Below are 23473 nucleotides of genomic sequence, written 5' to 3'. Positions count from 1 at the left end.
ATCTGACTGTTTCATCCTAACATCGTTGGTGCCGACGTGGATAACAATATCTCTATACTCTCTACACTCGCCAGTTTTAGCTTTAGCCAGCACCATCTTCAGATTAGCCTTAACGTCGGTAGCCCTGCCCCCTGGTAAACAGTGTATGATCGCTGGATGATTCCTCCATATCGTCCAGTGTTTCCCTGAGTTTTTGGTAATGAGCTGGAGAAAGCCTACGATAGAAAGCCTATGATAATCGAAATGGGCAGTCATCAGTCAGCCGTATGCGATGGCAGAACTCTTTTGCCTATCCACAATCCAGGCTATGTCTAGAGAACACTGTGTCATACTTCTCAATTAACCTCTTGGATTTAGGGGGCGCTATTTTAATTTTTGGATGAAAAACATTCCCGTTTTAAACAAGTTATTTTGTCACGGAAAGATGCTCGACTATGCATATAATTGACAGCTTTGGAAAGAAGACACTAACGTTTCCAAAACTGCAAAGATATTGTCTGTGAGTGCCACAGAACTGATGTTTCAGGTGAAACCCAGATAAAAATCCAACCAGGAAGTGCCGCATTTTTTGAAACCGCCTCATGCCAAAGACTCCTTATATGGCTGTGAATGAGCTACGAATGAGCTTATGTTTTCCACATTTTCCCCAAGGTGTCTACAGTATTGTGACGTCTTTTTAGGCATTTCCCTTGAAGAATGGCTGTAAGGGACCATATATGGCATGTGGTCATATGGTGTCTCCCACAGAAAACCTTGCGTAAAATACTGAGGTAGCCATTTTTCCAATCGCTTCTTATGAGAAACCAACTGCCTCGACGGGTATATTATCGAATATATATGTTAAAAACACCTTGAGGATGGATCCTAAACAACGTTTGCCGTGTTTATATGCATAGTCAAGCATCTTTTCGTGACAAAATATCTTGTTTTATAGGGACGTGGTCCCGTGGTGGGAACATCAATCAGCGGAAATGTTCAAGAGCGCCACCTATAGAGGTTGATAAAACTCAAACGTTCATTAAAATGGACATACAATGTACTGAATTAAAGCTACACCCGTTGTGAATCTATCCACCAAGTCAGATTTGTAAAATGCTTTTCGGCGAAAGCATGAGAAGCTATTATCTGATACCATGCACCCTCAAAATACTGCAACGTCACCTAACACGACAGATTTTGCATTAGCCGGCGCAAACCAAAACGCAGAAATAAAATATAAAACATTCATTACCTTTGACGAGCTTCTTTCTTGGCACTCCTAGATGTCCCATAAACATCATTTAGGGTATTTTTTCGATTAAATCGGTCCATATATAGCCCAGATATCGATCTAAGAATACTGTGTGAACAACGGAAAAAAATAGCTTTTTCTAACGTAACGTCATTTTTTAAAATTAAAAAAGTCGACGATAGACTTTCACAAAACACTTCGAAATACTTTTGTAATGCAACTTTAGGTATTAGTACACGTTAATAAGCGATAAAATTCATCAGGAGGCGATGTAAATTCTATAGATGTCCGTCTCGAAAAAATGTCTTGGAGAGAGCTCGACCAAAACATCCGGTCGGAGACCGGAGGGAATCGGTTACCTTGATTCGGTTAGACCAAGAATCAAAGCTGAATCAAATGACAAGACTCTAGACAACGTGTGGAAGCTGTAGGCACTGCAACCTCGGCCTAATTTAATTCGGTTCACTTTGAACAATTCCTTGAAGTCGCGCATGGATATTTATTTCCATTTTCAGTGATCAGATTTTCATGCACTTTTCGATGAAACGCACGTTCTGTTATAGTCACAGCCGTGATTTAACCAGTTTTAGAAACGTCTGAGTGTTTTCTATCCACACATACTAATCATATGCATATACTATATTCCTGGCATGAATAGCAGGGCGCTGAAATGTTGCGCGATTTTTAACAAAAAGCTGCGAAAAGCTGCTTAAATTCTCGACTTCCCTAACAGGTTAAAACGGGAACGTTTTTCATCCCAAAATTAAAATAGCGCCCCCTAAATCCAACTGGTTAACAGTTCATCCAAACGATCCTGTACCTCACTGGCTGTCCAGTCACGAAGGGGTTTGCATTTGAACACTTGGGCCAACTCTTTATCAGGACAGTTGCGTACAAACATGACTACCAACTCTGAACACTGATTGGGCAAGGTTCTACCCTCACTTACAAGGTACTGTTCAGCTGCCTCTGCAGCTTTGTTAAGCCTAATCCAGAAATCTAGTGGGCCCTCATTAGCATATGGTTTGATTGAGTAGAAATCAGCTAATGGCATACCTGAACAGACAGTATCCCCAAAGTGTTGCTTGAGAACACTGAACACTGCCTTAACTTCTGTGACAACAGGGTTGTTACACATCCAGACTTTGGTCACATCCCGTGCCCTCCCCATGAGCCTAGACACCCTGCTAACTCCAGCCCCGAGAACTCAAAGACTTCCAAAACCCGAACGACGCTGGGCAATTGTACGCCGCCCTATGGGACTCCCAATCACGGCCGGATGTGATACAGCCTGGATTGGAACCAGGGACTGTAGTGACGACTCTTGCACTTAGATGCAGTGCCTTAGAACGCTGCACCACCCGGGAGACAAAGGCAGAAAGGCAATGCTGCTCTCAGATCAGCTAAATTCATTCAAATTTTGACCTTCAAATTATAATTATTCAACAATAGGCTACTGATGACAGATCAGCTCCAAGAAAGATTATATCACCTATGGCCGCAAATATTGAGGCTGCTTATTCTAAAGCTTACCCTATAACAATGCATTAAATCAAGACTTGGCACATCATTTTGCACATATTGTTACACATCATGAAAGATACCGAGGAAGAAAATGACATACAGTAGCCAACAATTAGCAAAATAGAACTCAATTGAATGTACGTGAAATTGAATACAAGTGATTCAATTATATAGGCCTATGTAGCCTATACTGTAGACTATTTATATTTTTATGCCTTCATCTCAGTTTTCAGTTTAATCTTTCACTTGTTTGTAACAATTGCAAAGACATTGGGAAACTTTGTATTTCTACTAAACTTTGTTGTGAAGATATTGGCAGTGACAGAGAGAGAGATAGAATCTATATTTATGTTTAGTAGAGCTCTTCTGTGTATAAGGTAGTTGTTGTACGCGTGGTCAGAGGCAGTCGGTAAATAACGAGAGTTTTAAAGTTGCACATTTTGGGGAATATTCAGAGGTAGAAACTTTCCGTGGGAATTAGCAGAAATATATGGGAATTAACAGGAATATATGGGAGTTAACGGAAATATATGCTAATTAATATTAATAGCATTTAAATGTAGATGTTTGGCTGCTTGTTGTGAGCGCTGAGGGAACTTTATGCACTTGGCCAGATGATTCTGCATCTTTGTTGCATTCTTCACTTATGATTTGGCACAGTATTTGCAAATGTACACAGCTTTTCCTTCTACATTGGCTGCAGTGAAATGTCTCCACACATCAGATAGTGCCCGTGGCATTTTCCTATAAAGATTAGACAAAATAGTTAAAAAAAACCCAAATACAATTCCATGTATATATAAATAGTTAAGCAAGTTAGATTAACAACTCCTTTGTAAGATAAATGTCAAAAATCTCTGACGAAGGCTGTGAGGCCGATACGTAAGCTTATTAAAGATCAGTGATACTATCAAGAGCAGTGATACTATCAAGAGCAGTGATACTATCCAGAGCAGTGTGCGGTTTCCTTTTTCCTTACTGCAGTTCAGTGATACTATCAAGATCAGTGATACTATCAAGAGCAGTGTGCGGTTTCCTTTTTCCTTACTGCAGTTCAGTGATACTATCAAGATCAGTGATACTATCAAGAGCAGTGTGCGGTTTCCTTTTTCCTTACTGCAGTTCAGTGATACTATCAAGATCAGTGATACTATCAAGATCAGTGATACTATCAAGAGCAGTGTGCGGTTTCCTTTTTCCTTACTGCAGTTCAGTGATACTATCAAGATCAGTGATACTATCAAGATCAGTGATACTATCAAGAGCAGTGTGCGGTTTCCTTTTTCCTTACTGCAGTTCAGTGATACTATCAAGATCAGTGATACTATCAAGATCAGTGATACTATCAAGAGCAGTGTGCGGTTTCCTTTTTCCTTACTGCAGTTCAGTGATACTATCAAGATCAGTGATACTATCAAGAGCAGTGTGCGGTTTCCTTTTTCATTCATCTTGTTCAACTGTTGCCATGCCCTTGCAACAAGAGTGCCTTTTGAATTTTAAGATACATGTTTTAAAATTAAACATGTATGGAAACAGGTGAATTAACACTCCTCAGTTTGCGGGCTCAAGCAAGCTAAAACCCACATTGTAGCAAAAACGAACTAACAGAAATTGTTAACAAGTTAGAAATGATTTAAACACACTTTACTGTAGGCTACTATTTACTAGTTAACAAAAAACATATGTATGTCATATAAAATATATTCACCCCACCCAGTATTGCAATCAAAACTTACCAGAAAGCATGTAGTCCTTGGCTCAGGCAGTGTAGTAGTGTGGGCTCAATAGCGTCTCATTAGTGTGCAAGATCTTGAGAATCAGCTGTACATGTGATAGAAGAATGCACTGTTCATGCAGAGGGTTGACATTATATTGAATTGGGGACAGTTTAACCAAAATATGCCACAAGACCTAGAATTGCCAAAATTCCTCAAACTCCCGGGCTTAAATTCCCATTAACTTCCCAAAATTCCAGAAATTTACCGGAAGGTTTCCGACCCTTTGCAACCCTAAGTGCAACTTTAGTAATGATGGTGTTGGGAAACAGATCCTTCTTCATTTGTTGAAATTGTAGTTTTATTTGTGAGCTATGTTGAATTTATTACACATCATAGATTTATTTGTGATTTATGGTGGTTTTATTGCAGTCAGATGGAAAAGAGTAAATAGTCATTTTAGGGTCATAGATTTAGCTGGTGGTAACTTCTTGTTAAGAAACTGGGTGGTTCGAGCCCTGAATGCTGGTTGGCTGACAGACGTGGTATATCATATTGTATACCATGGGTATGATAAAACATCTATTTGTACTGCTCTAATTACGTTGGTAACCAGTTTATAATAGCAATAAGCCCCCTCGGAGGTTTGTGGTATATGGCCTATATACCACAGCTAAGGGCTGTATCCAGGCACTCAGCGTTGCGTCATGTTTAAGAACAACCCTTAGCCGTGGTATATTGGCCATATACCACACCATTCCTGCCTTATTGCTAAAATAGACACAACGCTGGAATACGGTTTTAACCAATCAGCAAACAGGATTAGACCCACTCCTTGTATAAATGGTGAATATTTGTGAAATATTTGTACATATTCATGGTTTATGGTTTAATTTCTGAAATATCTTTTTTAAATATTTACGTTGATAGTTTTATTTACTAAATATGTCAATATATTCACAGATCATAGTTTTACCACGGATCGTGGTAGACATATTTACAGAATAAAGAAACAAATCTCACTCCAAAACTTATCAAACAGCAGAAAACTGTCTCCATATCAATACAGAAGCGTAAAAAAAAAAAAAGACATTGACTATGCACCACTGAGTTTACCAGCAGTCTGTCTTTCAGTCTCGGTCTTGTCTACAAAAACCTGCATTCTTATGCGCAAAACATGCGCAGCTGTGAGCGCAAAATAAATAGTTCCGCACACAGACCCAGAGACAAAAAAAAAAAAGTTCTCGTGCTGAGCTTGGACAGCACAGCACCCGGAGTACCTAGCTAACGTTACGGGGAGTGGGAGCACGTCAAAGACAGCTAACGTAAACGGGGCTTCATCAAATCTGGAGGTCCTTTTTTAACCCGATAAGATTTTGCGAGCCAAAAGCGGCGAGAGAAATTGCGACTTGTAATGGCCTCGGAAGAGCTTTATGAGGTGAGTTAGCTACTATCTACTGCTAGCTAGCTGAAATGTTTTTTTGTTTTGTTCGTGTAGCTAGCTAAATTAGCTTCTTTAGCCAGCCACCTGGCTTGAAAGACACCTCATATTAGCTTGAGCTTCATAAACATTTTTTAAAGCCCAGGGAGTTGCCTACTAAATCGAAATCGGGCCACCTTAACGATAGCTAGCTCGTTAGCCAACGTTTAGTTAGCAGTGATACCGACGGTTGCATGTCGTGTGTCGTTTGCTATTTTACCCGAAAACAACTTGCTTTAAGCTAAGCTAGTGGGTGAGCTACCGAAGCTAGCATTGGGGCACTACAGTCTCTGCAGCAAGAGGGTTTTGCCTCACCTCTTAACTTCGGTCTTGTGGCCAGGTTTTTAAAAAAAAAATCAAATCAATGGAGCATTATGCTTTCACAGAGGTACTATTCTATATGTAATTGTGTGAGTGCTTTCCCAGTTATTAACGTCCGTAGTAAGTCCAGGCAGTTATGTGCCACATTTTAGGTGATATGTGAACTTTTTCATAAAAGCATGAAACTTGGTACAATTATTATATAGTTTGGGGCCCAGAACGTTTTCAGATATAAAACGCCTCCTGGTGGCTATTGTCCGTTCCGAGGAGTAAAAAGTAGAGGTAGACTTACCAATTAGTTTTGTGTTTTTACGAATAACAATTTTGAGTTATTAAGCTATTAAAACGAGTCACTCTGTTACTAATGAATGACTGCAATTGAATTGGCCACAAGGTGATATCAGTCACAAACCACAGTTACAGTAGAGGAAAGAGATTTATAGTTCAATACAGTAGAGCACACCAGGGACGTGAGAAATGGAAAAATGTTCATAATGTTTAAACAGAAAATAAAAAGTTAAAACCATACAAAAACATCTAAAAATTCCAGGTAAATTCACTATGCGGCTGCCAGCACCGGGTTGGGTCTCGTGGTGCGTCCCTTTCAGATGCTTAAGCATTGCACCTGTACTACCATTACTGTATCTCAATTCCACCTCGCAAGTTTCCACCTCGCAATTCCACATCCACCTCGCATTTAACTGTCGCATTTGTCATCTCCCGTCTGGATTACTGCAACTCGCTGTTGGCTGGGCTCCCTGCCTGTGCCATTAAACCCCTACAACTCATCCAGAACGCCGCAGCCCGTCTGGTGTTCAACCTTCCCAAGTTCTCTCACGTCACCCCGCTCCTCCGCTCTCTCCACTGGCTTCCAGTTGAAGCTCACATCCGCTACAAGACCATGGTGCTTGCCTACGGAGCTGTGAGGGGAACGGCACCTCAGTACCTCCAGGCTCTGATCAGGCCCTACACCCAAACAAGGGCACTGCGTTCATCCACCTCTGGCCTGCTCGCCTCCCTACCACTGAGGAAGTACAGTTCCCGCTCAGCCCAGTCAAAACAGTTCGCTGCTCTGGCCCCCAATGGTGGAACAAACTCCCTCACGACGCCAGGACAGCGGAGTCAATCACCACCTTCCGGAGACACCTGAAACCCCACCTCTTTAAGGAATACCTAGGATAGGATAAAGTAATCCTTCTCCCCCCTTAAAAGATTTAGATGCACTATTGTAAAGTGGCTGTTCCACTGGATGTCATAAGGTGAATGCACCAATTTGTAAGTCGCTCTGGATAAGAGTGTCTGCTAAATGACTTAAATGTAATGTAAATGTTAATGTTAACTTCTCAAAGTATTGCCATATACTGTCGGACTTCGCTGCTGTCGCTTCCTCATTGACATTTTTCCAGCTGTTGGGGCACTATTTTTATGTTTGGAAAAATAATGTTCCCAAAGTAAATGGCCTATTTCTCAGGACAAGATGCTAGAATATGTATATAATTGACATGTTAGGATAGAACACACTATAATGTTTCCGAAACTGTCAAAATATTGTCTGTGAGTATGACAGAACTGATATTGCAGGTGAAACCCTGAGGAAAATCAAACCAGGAAGTGGCTTCTATTTTGAAAACATGTTCCCATAGCCTGCCTTTGCGCCATTTTAAAGGGATATCAACCAGATTCCTTTTCCTATCGCTTTTCTCAAGGTGTCAACAGTCGTTAGACATAGTTTCAGGCTTTTATTTTGAAAAATGAGCGAGAACGATAACATTGAGTCATTGTATGGCTGGGTGCCAACAGCTTTTTGTAAGCGCAACAGAGTTTGGCCAGCCATTGTCTCTCCCTCTCCTCCCTCTCCTACTGAAAAAGACGGTTGCGGTTGATATATTACCGCTTTATATATTTTAAAAACAACCTGAAGATTGATTATAACATGTTTCTGTGGACATTAAGCATATACTATTTGGAATTTCCGTCTGCGTTGTCGTGACCGCTCTTTCCTGTGGATTTCTGATCATAACACGACAAACAGAGGTATTTTGGATATATAAATTATCTTTTATGGAACAAAAGGAACATTTATTGTGTAACTGGGAGTCTCGTGAAAACATCCGAAAATCATCAAAGGTAAACGATTCATTTGATTGCTTTTCTGATTTTCGTGACCAAGCTACTTGATGCTAGGTGTTCATAATGTTTTGTCGAGCGATCGATAAACTTACACAAACGCTTGGATTGCTTTCGCTGTAAAGCATATTTAAAAAATCTGACACAACAGGTGGATTAACAAAAGGCTAAACTGTGTTTTGCTGTATTGCACTTGTGATTTCATGAATATAAATATTTTTAGTAATATTATTTTGAATGTGGCGCTCTGCAATTCAGTGGTTGTTGATGACAATTATCCCGCTAAAGGGATGAGTAGCGTCAAGAAGTTAACGGCGATCAAATCAAATGTATTTATATAGCCCTTCGTACATCAGCTGATAACAGGCTGATAATCAGCTGATAACAGGCTGATAATCAGCTGATAACAGGCTGATAAATCAGCTGAGAGAAGTAGCCTACATATCAGTCAGCGCTGTCTGGTGATCCAATGACAAGAGCATGGATATTTCATCCGAGTAGAGATGTGCAACTGAAGCACGAAATTAGTCCTTTTACATTCATGATTTGGAGCGACTGAAGCGGTGCAGAATTTACAAAAAGAAGCCTTTTAAATCTGCACTTTCAAAACCCAGCTAAATGTGTTTTCTTTCCTTTTCTGCGTGAAAAATGTGAAATCCTGTATTAACGCGACCCCTGGCTACTAACATCTCCCTGCTTGCCTCTTCCTGCTCCTGCATTGCAGACTGCTTACCACTGTCTGCCTCACTATTGTTTTAAAAATAGATTTTTATATATATGAGAATAATATTAAATCATATTTAAATGGTCTTTATACTGTATTTCACTACATTTTATGAATGTTTTATTTCATTTACAATGACGGCCTACCAAAAGGCCTCCTGCGGGGCCTGGGATTAAAAAATAAATATAATAATATATAATAATAATATAATATATAATAATATATGCCATTTAGCAGACGCTTTTATCCAAAGCGACTTACAGTCATGTGTGCATACATTCTACGTATGGGTGGTCCCGGGAATCGAACCCACTACCCTGGCGTTACAAGCGCCATGCTCTACCAACTGAGCTACAGATATAGGACAAAACACACATCACAACAAGAGAGACAACACTACATAAAGAGAGACCTAAAGACAACAACATAGCAAGGCATCAACACATGACAGCACCCCATGGTAGCAACTTAACAACCACAACATGGTAGGAAAACATGGTACAAACAATATTGGGCACAGACGACAGCACAAAGGGCAAGAAGGTAGAGACAACAATACATCCACACAAAGCAGCAGCAGGAGTGTCCATGATTCTTTGAATGAAGAGAAACTGTCCAGTTTGAGTATTGGCAAATCTGATGGCCGAATGGTAAAGAACATCTAGCCGCTCGAGAGCACCCTTACCTGCCGTTCTATAAATTATGTCTCTGTAATCTAGCATGGGTAGGATGGTCATCTGATTCTGGGTTATTTTGGCAGCTGGGGTGAAAGAGGAGTGATTACGATAGAGGAAACCAAGTCTAGATATAACTTCAGCCTGCAGCTTTAATATGTGCTGAGAGAAGGACAGTGTACCGTCTAGTCATACTCCCAAGTACTTGTATGAGGTGACTACCTCAAGATCTAAACCCTCGGAGGTAGTAATCACACCTGTGGGAGGAGGGGCATTCTTCTTACCAAACCACATGACCTTGTTCTGAGCACCTCCAAAATAAAGGTAAATGGTAGAGAAAGCTTGTTGTAGCATTTAACACAACTTCTGGTGAGGGGCCAGCTGAGTATAAGACTGTATCATCTGCATATAAATGGATGAGATAGCATCCTACTGCCTGAGCTATGTTGATGATCTAAATTTAGAGAGTGAGGCTTAGGATCAAGCCTTGGGGTACTCCCTTGGTGACGGGCAGTGGCTGAGACAGCAGATTTTCTGACTTTATACACTGCACTCTTTGAGAGAGGTAGTTAGCAAACCAGCCCAAAGACCCCTCCGACACCAATACTCCTTAGCCGGCCCACAAGAATAGAATGGTCTACCGTATCAAAAGCTTTGGCCAATTCAATAAAAATAGCAAACAATATTGCTTAGAATCAAGTGCAATGGTGACATCATTGAGGACCTTTAAGGTTGCAGTGACATGTCCATAATCTGAGCGGAATCCAGATGGATTGCATACCCGAGAGAATACTATAGCCCTCAAGGAAGCCATTCAGTTGATTAGAAATAGGCCAATAACAGTTAGGATCAGCTTGATCTCCCCCTTTTAAATAAAGGATGAAGCGTGGCTGCCTTCAAAGCAATGGTAACCTCCCCATAAAGGAGAGACAGGCTTGGTTATAATAGGGGTAGCAACCTTAAAGAAAGGGTCTAAACCATCTGACCCAGTTGTTTTGGGGGGGTCAAGTTTAAGGAGCTCCTTTAGCACCTTGGACTCAGAGACTGCCTGCAGGGAGAAACTTTGTAGCGGGGCAGAGGGATGAGTATCAGGGATAGTCTCATTTAAGGGGTGGGAGATGAGGAAGTGTTGGACGGGCAAGGAGGCGTGGCTGAGTCAAATAGGAATCCAGACTTGATGAAGTGGTGATTTAAAGAGCTCAGCTATGTGCTTATTGTCAGTAACAACCACATCATCAACATTAAGGGACATGGGCAGCTGTGAGGAGGGTTTATTCTCCAGGTATTTAACCGTTTTCCAGAACTTCTTGGGGTTAGAGAGAGAGAGAGAGAGAACTGCTCCTTAAAGCAATTAACATTGGCCTTCCGGATATCCTGAGTGCACTTATTTCTCATTTGCCTGAACGATTGCAAGCATCTATGACAAATCAGGACAGGTCGTTTCACTGAGCAGCCGTTACGAACACTGGCTGTAAAACAGTGATCAGTATGGTGTTTTCTGTAATGACCTATCAGGATTATTTGTGAGGATAACGTTGAGGAGAGTAGCCTTTTCTGGGTGTTTGGAGTCATACCTTGTGGGATTTGTAATAATCTGAGAAAGATTTAGAGAGTCCCATTGCTTTAGAACTTGTTTTAAGCATGTCCCAGTTTAGGTCACCGAGCAGGACAAATGTAGACTTCATGTAAGGGGCCAGGAGAGAGTTTAGGGCAGGTAGGGTACAGGCCGGTGCAGATGGAAGAACGATAACACCCAGCAACAGTCAACAAAGAGCTGTTTGAAAGTTTAATGTTTAAAACCAGCAAATTGAAAAAGGTTAAAACCAGAAAGGCTAACGTCAGTATTCAAAACACTCTTCCTTAACCATATCTCAGTAAGGACCGGATCAACACATCTGGATTGGAGCCGTGAACCCACACTTTCAATTGATCCATTTTAGGTAATAAGCTTCTAACGTGCAGAGAACCCAGTGAAGCAGAGTCAGAATTGGCGCTAGCAACAGTAGATGGGCCAGGGTGTACATGCATATTTCCAGATATCATCAGCAGTAATACAATCAAGGCACGGCAGAGGACAGGGAGAGATCTGCAGTGCTGATTCATGACATCTGAATGTGCATCAGATGGCAGCAAGATCATATTGTAACAACAATTTCATCAGGTAACATGAATACAAAGCTGGCGAGAGGTGGTTGGGATGGGATGAGAGGCCAAAAGTCTGTGTAAACAATAGTCAGAGTCCCGAGTGTGGGAACAAACAGTCTGTCCCATGGTTGGGTAACAAGTCAACAAAGTATACGAGAGTAATGGGGCAAAATGCACAAGAAAAATAAATAAATATATATATATTTATTTATTTATTTTTCTTGTGCAACGACTTTGGGCTAGCCATTCTAAGTTCAGAGTCACTCGCACCAACATGACAGTGCATTCTAACACTGTAAAAGGCCCTTAGTTGGCTCTTGTGTCTTTTATGACAATTTGAAGAGAAGGAAGTTATTATTGTGTTTGATAAGATTAAAGATTCTCTCATGGGACCCTATTTCAATTTCAGGGGATCCCAAGTTTTGGAACCACTACTACTGACTTTTCTCTCGGCTTGTTTCCTCTCTCTGTCTCCTTCACCTCCTGCATTGCAGCCTGCCTCAGCTTCACCACTGTCTGTCTGCCTCACCACTGGTACGCGATATAATACTATTTATGTTGATTTGAAAATGAAGCTCGAGTTTGGGGTAAATGCAGATTCAACCATTTTTGGATTCTGCTTTACTGAAAATGTATGAATGGAGTCAACCATTGATACCAAGCTAAGGCCGGAGCAACTGCACACTGCTAACCCCCAAGAATGACATGAGGAGGATGGAGTCTTTCAGCAGTTGATGTCGCAACAGAATCTGCTGCATCTTCTGGCTGAATAAAATGCACAACAGTAAGCTATACAAACAAGAAGACAATATGTCACACAGCCTATCAAGAGACTGATTTTGATGACATGGCCACATTCTCAGAATGCCCATATATAGATAGACTCACTATCGAATTATGTCCATATGGGGATGAAGTGGATTGAAGCATAGCATATTAGATCTTTGTCGGCCTATGTGGACAGCTCCTCTGGCTAGAGAGTCATCTTCTGTGACCCTGTTGGTCATCCATGCCATGAATCGTCATCACATACTCTCTTGCCTAAATTGCCAATTTGTCTGGCCTAGATGGTCATATGCATTCCAACCTTCTACTTGGTACAGCTGAAGGAGGTTCCTTCCATCTTTTCTTTTCTTTATTTCCTTTGCTGCTGCTTGGTCTTTGGGAGTCTAGGCCGGGGTGTTGATAATTGTTGTTGTGAAAAGGGCTATATAAAGAACATTAGTATTCGGTGAGTTTGAAATGCTGCACCAATGCATAATTTGTGGGAGGATTTGCTCATTTTCTGTTTTTTCTTCATGAACATTTCAACATGAGCTTTAGTCCATAAAGTAAAATTGTGAATTGCTCCAAAATGGACATGTTCTCTTCTGAAAAAGAATTTGGCGAGTGGCATTTGCTTTCTTACCCTGGCAGTCCATCGTTTTATATAATAGTCTGAACTGTTTGTGATTGTAATCCTTGACCATCGAAACATAGGGGTAGAACATTTTCCATGTTATGTTTGGTACAGGAGATATGACTCAAAATATTACTATATATATATATATTTTGTACCTTTTTATTTAACTTGGCTATTCAGTTAAGAACAAATTCTTATTTTCAATGATGGCCTAGGAACAGGGGCCTTGTTCAGGGGCAGAAAAACACATTTTTACCTTGTCATTTTGGGGATTTTCTCTTGCAAACCTTTCGGTTACTAGTCCAACGCTCTAACCACTAGGCTACCTACTGAACAAAATATGAACGCAACATGAAGTTTTGGTCCCGTGTTTCATGAGCTGAAATAAAAGATCCCAGAAATGTTCCATATGCACAAAAAGCTGATTTCTCTAAAATCTTTGTTAATATCCCTTTGGTGAGCATTTATCCGTGGCCAAGATAATCCAGCCATCTGACAGGTGTGGCATATTAAATGGCATGATTATTACACAAGTGCACCTTGTGCTGGGGGCAATAAAAGGCCACTAAAAAATGTGCAGTTTTGTCACACAATGCCACAGATGTTTTGAGGGAGCATGCAATTGGCATGCTGACTGCAGGAATGTCCACCAGGGCTGTTGCCAGAGAATTGAATGTTCATTCAACCATAAGCCACCTCCACCGTCGTTTTAGAGAATTTGGCAGTACGTCCAACCGGCCTCACAACCGCAGACCACGTGTAACCACGTCAGCCCAGGACCTCCACATCCGGCTTCTTCGCCTGTGGGATCGTCTTGAGACCAGCCAACTGGACAGCTGATGAAACTGAGGAGTATTTCTGTCTTTCATAATGCCATTTTATAGGGGGGACTGCGCCCCTGCCCAGTCTTGTGATATCCATGGATTAGGGCCTAATTCATTCATTTCAATTGACTGATTTCCTTATATGAACTGTAACTGTTGCATTTTATAGTTTTGTTCAGTGTACACTTTTGTAATGGGAAATGGCAGCCATGAGCTGTTTTTGGGATGGCTCCATATCTGAAAGTTTCTCATGCTTTTATGAAAAGGTGAACATTAATTTTCACACATGGCCTGGACGATAGGCTGGCAACTTGTAACAGTTCACCTATCATACTATATGAGGTGATGGATTAAAGTTACATTGAACATTTTAGTTTCAAACTCAACATGCTAATGTTGTCTTTTGTTCAAGTTTGCCATTTAGCTGTAGTTAAATTGCCTACATTGACAATCTTACACACAGACAGTTCGGGTTAAACACACAAATAACTCCACTAATCAGCAATATATCTATGAAATCAAAACTTATAGGAGGAATATCATAAAGTAGGCCAATACAAAAAAAACCTGGCCCAATTAGCCATGAAATCTTCTATTCATTAGTCACATTAGTCACTGCCTGTGGATATAAACAGCCTTTTTGGAGCTGGTGGTCTCGGTAATAATACTATTGGCTAGACCATTTGGGATGAAAACAGTTCATGACTTATGTGGCTTGGGGTCCTTGATGATACAGAGGGCGGCAGTGGTTAATGAAAATGTCCTTGATAGATGGCAACTCTGTTCCTCGGTGCCTCCTTCTAGGCTAGGTCAATATATGTGGGGCTGCCTTATTTTTTGAGGTCTACCCCGAGTTAGAAACATCCTACTGGAGATCTGAGGGTGTTGGAAGAAGCTATAGCAGGGTCGTATTCATTAGTGTAAACGGATAACAAAAACAAGCGTTTCTTATTGGACAGTTTAGGGAGTCCTGCCCTGTTTGTCCTTTTTGGGTGCCTGGTGAATACGACCCTGGAATATCACAGATGATTTCACCATATGGCTAATTTGTTTCTCACGTAAACGTAGTCCATTGTATGCTATAACCGTTACGTTTTAGTCTCATGATTTGTGACTTAGTGACTGCCCAAAATCCAGTCATTGCCACTGCCAACTATTTTTAAAATTCTGTTACAGGTTGAGAGAATTGTGGACAAACGGAAGAACAAGAAAGGAAAGATTGAGTACCTGGTGCGCTGGAGGGGCTATGGCTACGAGGGGGACACCTGGGAGCCCGAGACACACCTCTCTGCCTGTGTGGAGTTCATTCACGATTTTAATCGGCAACACGGCGAAAGACAGAGAGACAGTACTTTACTGCGCTCCACTCGAAGCACTCCCAGCACGACCCACAGTTCGAGAAACAACGCCCGCAAACAGATCTGCAGGCCTCAGCCACACAGTGGAGCAGGAAGCCATGCTCTAGTAAAACCCGGGAATGCCTCTTCCCCCACCGCAGCAGCTACGGCCATCTCGAAACCTTTGCCACCACTTGACCCTGGCGTGGCACACACTAGAACGAATATGCAGCTTAACTTGAGCCAAAAGTACAGTGTTTCGGCCACCGGGGACATTTGTAGACCTAGCTTCACAAGCGGGCCTGCGGCTTCTCCGGTGGGCACGGTGCGTCGGAGCATGGACCTGGCGAAGTCCGGGATCAAAATCCTAGTACCCAAAAGCCCCATGAGCAGCCGGCCGGACTCTGAGTCGTCGCCTAGCGAGGCGGCCCACTGTCTGGAGCAAGGGGGTCAGGAGCAGGACTCTGTGCCCCCAGAGGTAGCCCTTTTGGAAAAGCCTCCAGGGTTGTTGCTGGGGCCTGGGGAAGAAAGAGCGCGCATGGGGACCCGGCCCAGGATTCAAAGCCAAAGCCCATTAATTCCTCAGCAAGTCCCCATCACCCCCGCATCAATACGCACACTCAATGGGAAAGGTAAGGCTCTAGGGCGATTCCACGCCAGCGGAAAATATCTTTTGGTATCGCAGATTTTTCTGGCAATTCTCACAACTTCACTAGGAGGAAAGATGTTTGAAATGTTTTTTACATTTATCATGATGAAAGTGGCCATTTTAGGCCCTTTTTAGACCTATACAGTGAGGAGAATAAGTATTTGATACACTACCGATTTTGCAGGTTTTCCTCCTTACAAAGCATGGTCTGTAATTTGTATCATAATCCAGAAAATCACATTGTATGATTTAAGTAATTAATTAGCATTTTATTGCATGACATAAGTATTTGATACATCAGAAAAGCAGAACCTAATATTTGGTACAGAACCTTTGTTTGCAATTACAGAGATCATACGTTTCCTGCAGTTCTTGACCAGGTTTGCACACACTGCAGCAGGGATTTTGGGCCACTCCTCCATACAGACCTTCTCCAGATCCTTCAGGTTTCGGGGCTGTCGCTGGACAATACGGACTTTCAGCTTCCTCCATAGATTTTCTATTGGGTTCAGGTCTGGAGACTGGCTAGGCCACTCCATGGACCTTGAGATGCTTCTTACGGAGCCACTCCTTAGTTGCCCTGGCTGTGTGTTCCGGGTCGTTGTCATGCTGGAAGACCAAGCCACGACCCATCTTCAATGCTCTTACTGAGGGAAGGAGGTTGTTGGCCAAGATCTCGCGATACATGGCCCCATCCATCCTCCCCTCAATACGGTGCAGTCGTCCTGCCCCCTTAGCAGAAAAGCATTCCCAAAGAATGATGTTTCCACCTCCATGCTTCACGGTTGGGATGGTGTTCTTGGGGTTGTATTCATCCTTCTTCCTCCAAACACGGCGAGGGGAGTTTAGACCAAAAAGCTTTATTTTTGTCTCATCAGACCACACAACCTTCTCCCATTCCTCCTCTGGATCATCCAGATGGTCATTGGCAAACTTCAGACGGGCCTGGACATGCGCTGGCTTGAGCAGGGGGACCTTGTATGCACTGCAGGATTTTAATCCATGACGGCGTAGTGTGTTACTAATGGTTTTATTTGAAACTGTGGTCCCAGCTCTCTTTAGGTCATTGACCAGGTCCTGCCGTGTATTTCTGGGCTGATCCCTCACCTTCCTCATGATCATTGATGCCCCACGAGGTGAGATTGTGATTGACTCCCAGACCGAGGGTGATTGACCGTCACCTTGAACTTCTTCCATTTTCTAATAATTGCGCCAACAGTTGTTGCCTTCTCACCAAGCTGCTTGCCTATTGTGCTGTAGCCCATCCCAGCCTTGTGCAGGTCTACAATTTTATCCCTGATGTCCTTACACGGCTCTCTGGTCTTGGCCATTGTGGAGAGGTTGGAGTCTGTTTGATTGAGTGTGTGTACACGTGTCTTTTATACGGGTAACGAGTTCAAACAGGTGCAGTTTATACAGGTAATGAGTGGAGAACAGGAGGGCTTCTTAAAGAAAAACGAACAGGTCTGTGAGAGCCGGAATTCTTACTGATTGGTAGGTGATCAAATACTTATGCCATGCACTAAAATGCAAATTAATTACTTAAAAATCACACAGTGATTTTTCTGGATTTTTGTTTTATATTCCGCCTCTCACAGTTGAAGTGTACCTATGATAAAAATTACAGACCTCTATATGCTTTGTAAGTAGGAAAACCTGCCAAATCAGCAGGTTATCAAATACTTGTTCTCCCCACTGTACATGCATCCTATAAGACCCTAAGACCTGTAAACCGTACATGATACAGACATCTTTGTGTCATTATACTCCTCATAGTGTGCTCTAACATATGGAGTATGTCTAGATTCAGAAATACAAGTTTATTCAACATTAACTATTTAATGGATATCAAAACTACCCATTTTGATTTAGCTTATTTTTTAGATAAGGAGACAAGAGGCATGTAATTCATACCCCCTGACTTATTCCCAATTTGTGTTACAGCCTGAATTAAAAATTGATTAAATAAATACATCTCACCCATCTACACACAACCCCCATAATGACAAACTGAAAACATGTTTTTACAAATGTTAGATAATTGATTGAAAAACGAAATACAGAAATATCTCATTTACATAAGAATTCACAGCCAATACATGTTAGAATCACCTTTGGCAGTGATTACAGCTGTGAGTGTTTCTGGGTAAGTCTCTAAGAGTAAGAGCGTTGCACACCTGGATTGTATAATTTCTGCACATTATTCTTTAAAAAAATATTCAAGCTCTGTCAAGTTGTTTGTTGATCATTGCTAGACAGCCATTTCTAAGTCTTGACAATTTTTTTTGTATTTATTATGGATCCCCATTAGCTGATGCCAAAGCAGCAGCTACTCTCACTGGGGTCCAGCAAAATTAAGGCAGTTTATACAATTTTAAAACATTACAATACATTCACAGATTTCACAACACACTGTGTGCCCGCAGGCCCCTTCTCCACCACTACCACATGTCTACAGTACTACATCCGTGTGTATGTATAGTATGTATGTTATCATGTGTGTATGCATATCTGTGCCAATGTTTGTTGCTTCACAGTCCCCGTTGTTCCATACGTTTTATTTATTTTTTTATCACATTTTACTGCTTGTATGAGTTACTTGATGTGGAATAATAGACTTCAGTGTAGTCATGGCTTTATGTAGTACTGTGTGCCTCACATAGTCTGTTTCGGACTTGGGAACTGTGAAGAGACCTCCTGTGGCATGTCTTATGGGGTATGCATGGGTGTCCGAGCTGTGTGCTAGTAGTTTAGACAGACAGCTCGGTGCATTCAACATGTCAATACCTCTCATAAATCAAAGCAGTGAAGAAGTCAATCTCTTCTCCACTTTCAGCCAGGAGAGATTGACATGCATATTATTAATGTTAGCTCTCTGTGTACATCCAAGGGCCAGCCGTGCTGCCCTGTTCTGAGCCAATTGCAATTTTCCTAATTCCTTTTTTGTGGCACCTGACCACACGACTGAACAGTAGTCAAGATGTGACAAAACTAGGCCTGTAGGACCTGCCTTGTTGATAGTGTTGTTAAGGCAGAGCATCACTTTATTATAGACAGACTGGTCCCCATCTTAGCTACTACTGCATCAATATGTTTTGACCATGACAGTTTACAATCTAGAGTTACTCCAAGCAGTTTAGTCATCTCAACTTGCTCAATTTCCACATTATTTATTACAAGATTTAGTTGAGGTTTAGGGTACGGTGAGTGTTTTGTTCCAAATACAAAGCTTTTAGGTTTATAAATATTTAGGGCTAACTTATTCCTTGCCAACCACTCTGAAACTAACTGCAGCTCTTTGTTGAGTGTTGCAGTCATTTCAGCCGCTGTATATTTTCAAACTGATTTTAAAGTCTAAACAGGCCACTCCGGAACATTCAATGTCGTCTTGGTAAGCAACTCCAGTGTTATTTGTCCCTCCGAAGCCACCATCATTACCTGAAAATATGAAGAGTGGTACTCAGTGATGTGTTGGATTTGGTTCAAACATAACGCTTTTTATTCTGGACATAGTTCATTTATTCTCCAAAAGATTGGCAGTTTTACTTTAGTTTCTTATTACAAACAGGATGCATGTCTTTGGAATATGTTTTATTCTGTACAGGCTTCCTTCTTTTCACTCTGTCATTTAGGTTGGTATTGTGGAGTAACTACAGTGCATTTTGGAAAGTATTCAGACCCCTTCACCTTTTCCACATATTGTGACATTAAAAGCCTATTCTAAAAAAATATATATATATGTCCCCCCTCAATCTACACACAATACCCCATAATAACATTAACAGGTTTTTAGAAATGTTTGCAAATGTATAAACATTTTTAAACAAATACCATATTCACATACAAGTATTCAGCCCCTCTGCTATTCGACTTGAAATTGAGCTCCGGTGCATCCTGTTTCCACGAATAATCCTTGATGTTTCTACAACCTGATTGGTGTCCACCTGTGGTAAAGGCACACAACTGTCTATATAAGGTCCCACAGTTGACCGTGCACGTCAGAGCAAAAACCAGGCAATGAGGTCGAAGGAATGGTCCGTAGGGGATTGCGGCGAGGCACAGATATGGCGAAAATAACCAGAAAATGTCTGCAGCATTGAAAGTCCCCAAGAACACAGTGGCCTCCATCATTCTGCAGCATTGAATGTCCCCAAGAACACAGTGGCCTCCATCATTCTGCAGCATTGAAGGTCCCCAAGAACACAGTGGCCTCCATCATTCTGCAGCATTGAAGGTCCCCAAGAACACAATGGCCTCCATCATTCTGCAGCATTGAAGGTCCCCAAGAACACAGTGGCCTCCATCATTCTGCAGCATTGAAGGTCCCCAAGAACACATTTGCCTCCATCATTCTTAAATGGAAGAAGTTTGGAGCAACCAAGACTCTTTCTAGAGCTGGCTGCCTGGCCAAACTGAGTAATCGGGGGAGAAGGGCCTTGGTCAGGGAGGTGACCAAGAACCCGATGCCGTCGAGGATACGCTAAATACAAATGTGATTCACATTTTCAAACAGTCCAGATTTTCCAACGGGGCTATAGGGTGAGTTTTTTTTCTCTCGCCTGATTAGCCTCATTTCACTGCCAAAAAATGTAATCATGTAGTGTTCAGCGAGATAACAACACAATGTCAAATTCAGGTAGCCGAGTCAAATAATTAACATCCAATCACATTAACCGTTACTCTCGCAGGAATTCCACTAACGGTCCGTATGTAGCCAACGTTGCTGCTGCTCATTCCTTTTGCTCGAAAATGAACTGGGGAAAATGGTTACAGAAAATGACTTAATAAATGTCCATAAAATGCCATACCAGCTGTACTGGTAGTATCCAAAGCGACCACAGTCACTGCACCTTCTACGTTGTTCTGCTTCCACGAGAATCGAACCCAACCCTAGCATCAGTAACTCTCAAACATTTGTTGTTAGCCCAGCTATCATGGACACTGACAGTTTTGAAATGGATGCAGCCGAAGAGCCTACTGCCCCCTACCCGGGAAAACAGAACAGACAGGGATGTTTGACCATGGTATATGTCTGTTACAGCTGGAACTCATCGATTTGGGGTTGGTCACTTATATTGGGAGTAGTGTCTTTCCTCAGTCAACAGGCTTTTGGCACATATAACCTGGTACTATCTTACAGCTGGATGAAACCTTCACTCCTTGCACAAGCATTTAGAAACATAACTGCCACTGGAGATACTCTTAACAGAAGGGGCTACAGTTCCTTATATTGTCTGTTACAGTGGATGAGTCAAGCCCCAGGACTTAATTCTTCCTGATGCACAGTTCCTGGTATATGTCTGGGAAAAGCTGGAAAAACCATACAGACAATGACTTCCATCAAACACTGTTTCTGTTACAGCTGGATGAGTGACATGGCCAGGAGATGTTTTGTATATGTCTGTTACAGCTGGATGAGTCAACAGGCCAGTGAATTATATGTCTGTTACAGCTGGATGAGTCAACAGACGTGGCGGTCCTGGCACAGTTCCTGGTATATGTCTGTTACAGCTGGATGAGTCAACAGACATGGCGGTCCTGGCACAGTTCCTGGTATATGTCTGTTACAGCTGGATGAGTCAACAGACATGGCGGTCCTGGCACAGCTCCTGGTATATGTCTGTTACAGCTGGATGAGTCAACAGACATGGCGGTCCTGGCACAGCTCCTGGTATATGTCTGTTACAGCTGGATGAGTCAACAGACGTGGCGGGCCTGGGACAGCTCCTGGTATATGTCTGTTACAGCTGGATGAGTCAACAGGCCTGGCACAGCTCCTGGTATATGTCTGTTACAGCTGGATGAGTCAACAGACATGGCGGTCCTGGCACAGTTCCTGGTATATGTCTGTTACAGCTGGATGAGTCAATAGACATGGCGGTCCTGGCACAGTTCCTGGTATATGTCTGTTACAGCTGGATGAGTCAACAGGCCTGGCACAGCTCCTTGTATATGTCTGTTACAGCTGGATGAGTCAACAGACATGGCACAGTTCCTGGTATATGTCTGTTACAGCTGGATGAGTCAACAGACATGGCGGTCCTGGCACAGTTCCTGGTATATGTCCGTTACAGCTGGATGAGTCAACAGACATGGCGGTCCTGGCACAGTTCCTGGTATATGTCTGTTACAGCTGGATGAGTCAACAGGCCTGGCACAGTTCCTGGTATATGTCTGTTACAGCTGGATGAGTCAACAGACATGGCGGTCCTGGCACAGCTCCTGGTATATGTCTGTTACAGCTGGATGAGTCAACAGACATGGCGGTCCTGGCACAGTTCCTGGTATATGTCTGTTACAGCTGGATGAGTCAACAGACATGGCGGTCCTGGCACAGTTCCTGGTATATGTCTGTTACAGCTGGATGAGTCAACAGGCCTGGCACAGTTCCTGGTATATGTCTGTTACAGCTGGATGAGTCAATAGACATGGCGGGCCTGGGACAGTTCCTGGTATATGTCCGTTACAGCTGGATGAGTCAACAGACATGGCGGTCCTGGCACAGTTCCTGGTATATGTCTGTTACAGCTGGATGAGTCAACAGGCCTGGCACAGTTCCTGGTATATGTCCGTTACAGCTGGATGAGTCAACAGACATGGCGGTCCTGGCACAGTTCCTGGTATATGTCTGTTACAGCTGGATGAGTCAATAGACATGGCGGTCCTGGCACAGTTCCTGGTATATGTCTGTTACAGCTGGATGAGTCAACAGACATGGCGGTCCTGGCACAGTTCCTGGTATATGTCTGTTACAGCTGGATGAGTCAATAGACATGGCGGTCCTGGCACAGTTCCTGGTATATGTCTGTTACAGCTGGATGAGTCAATAGACATGGCGGTCCTGGCACAGTTCCTGGTATATGTCTGTTACAGCTGGATGAGTCAACAGGCCTGGCACAGTTCCTGGTATATGTCTGTTACAGCTGGATGAGTCAATAGACATGGCGGGCCTGGGACAGTTCCTGGTATATGTCCGTTACAGCTGGATGAGTCAACAGACATGGCGGTCCTGGCACAGTTCCTGGTATATGTCTGTTACAGCTGGATGAGTCAACAGGCCTGGCACAGTTCCTGGTATATGTCTGTGACGTTCTGGGGGTCAACAGGCCTGGACAGTTCCTCTTCTGCAAACCACTGGAACCAGGACAACACCTGGATAGTTTTTAAAGTAATGTTACAGCTGGATGACATCAAATGGACTTTGGTGGTCAGGATGTTCCTGGTATATGTCTGTTACAGCTGGGCAGTCAACAGACATGTAACGCTCTTACAACATACAGAAGTGCGCTGAGTTATCAAGGGGCACAGTTTTTTATTTTT

General features: G+C 42.5%; 1 protein-coding gene across 3 annotated transcripts in view; it reads left to right on the top strand.

Annotated features, from left to right (window-relative positions):
* The first annotated feature begins 5649 nt into the window (after window positions 1-5649).
* Window positions 5650-23473, top strand: part of LOC118402447 (chromodomain Y-like protein) — a 31974-nt gene continuing 14150 nt past the window's right edge. The window contains exons 1-2 of one of the 3 annotated variants that reach the window (XM_035800656.2): window positions 5650-5908; window positions 15344-16136. In XM_035800656.2, coding sequence (XP_035656549.1) covers window positions 5885-5908; window positions 15344-16136 — 817 coding nt within the window. In that variant the 5' untranslated portion in view covers window positions 5650-5884. The remainder of the gene's footprint in view (window positions 5909-15343; window positions 16137-23473) is intronic. The other 2 variants (XM_035800655.2, XM_052477303.1) reach the window with 2 other exon arrangements.

The sequence above is a fragment of the Oncorhynchus keta genome, chromosome 23, assembly GCF_023373465.1.
Source record: "Oncorhynchus keta strain PuntledgeMale-10-30-2019 chromosome 23, Oket_V2, whole genome shotgun sequence".
Lineage (NCBI taxonomy): Eukaryota > Metazoa > Chordata > Actinopteri > Salmoniformes > Salmonidae > Oncorhynchus > Oncorhynchus keta.
The sequence above is the reverse complement of the archived record's forward strand: the minus strand, read 5'-3'. Positions and strand labels throughout refer to the sequence as shown.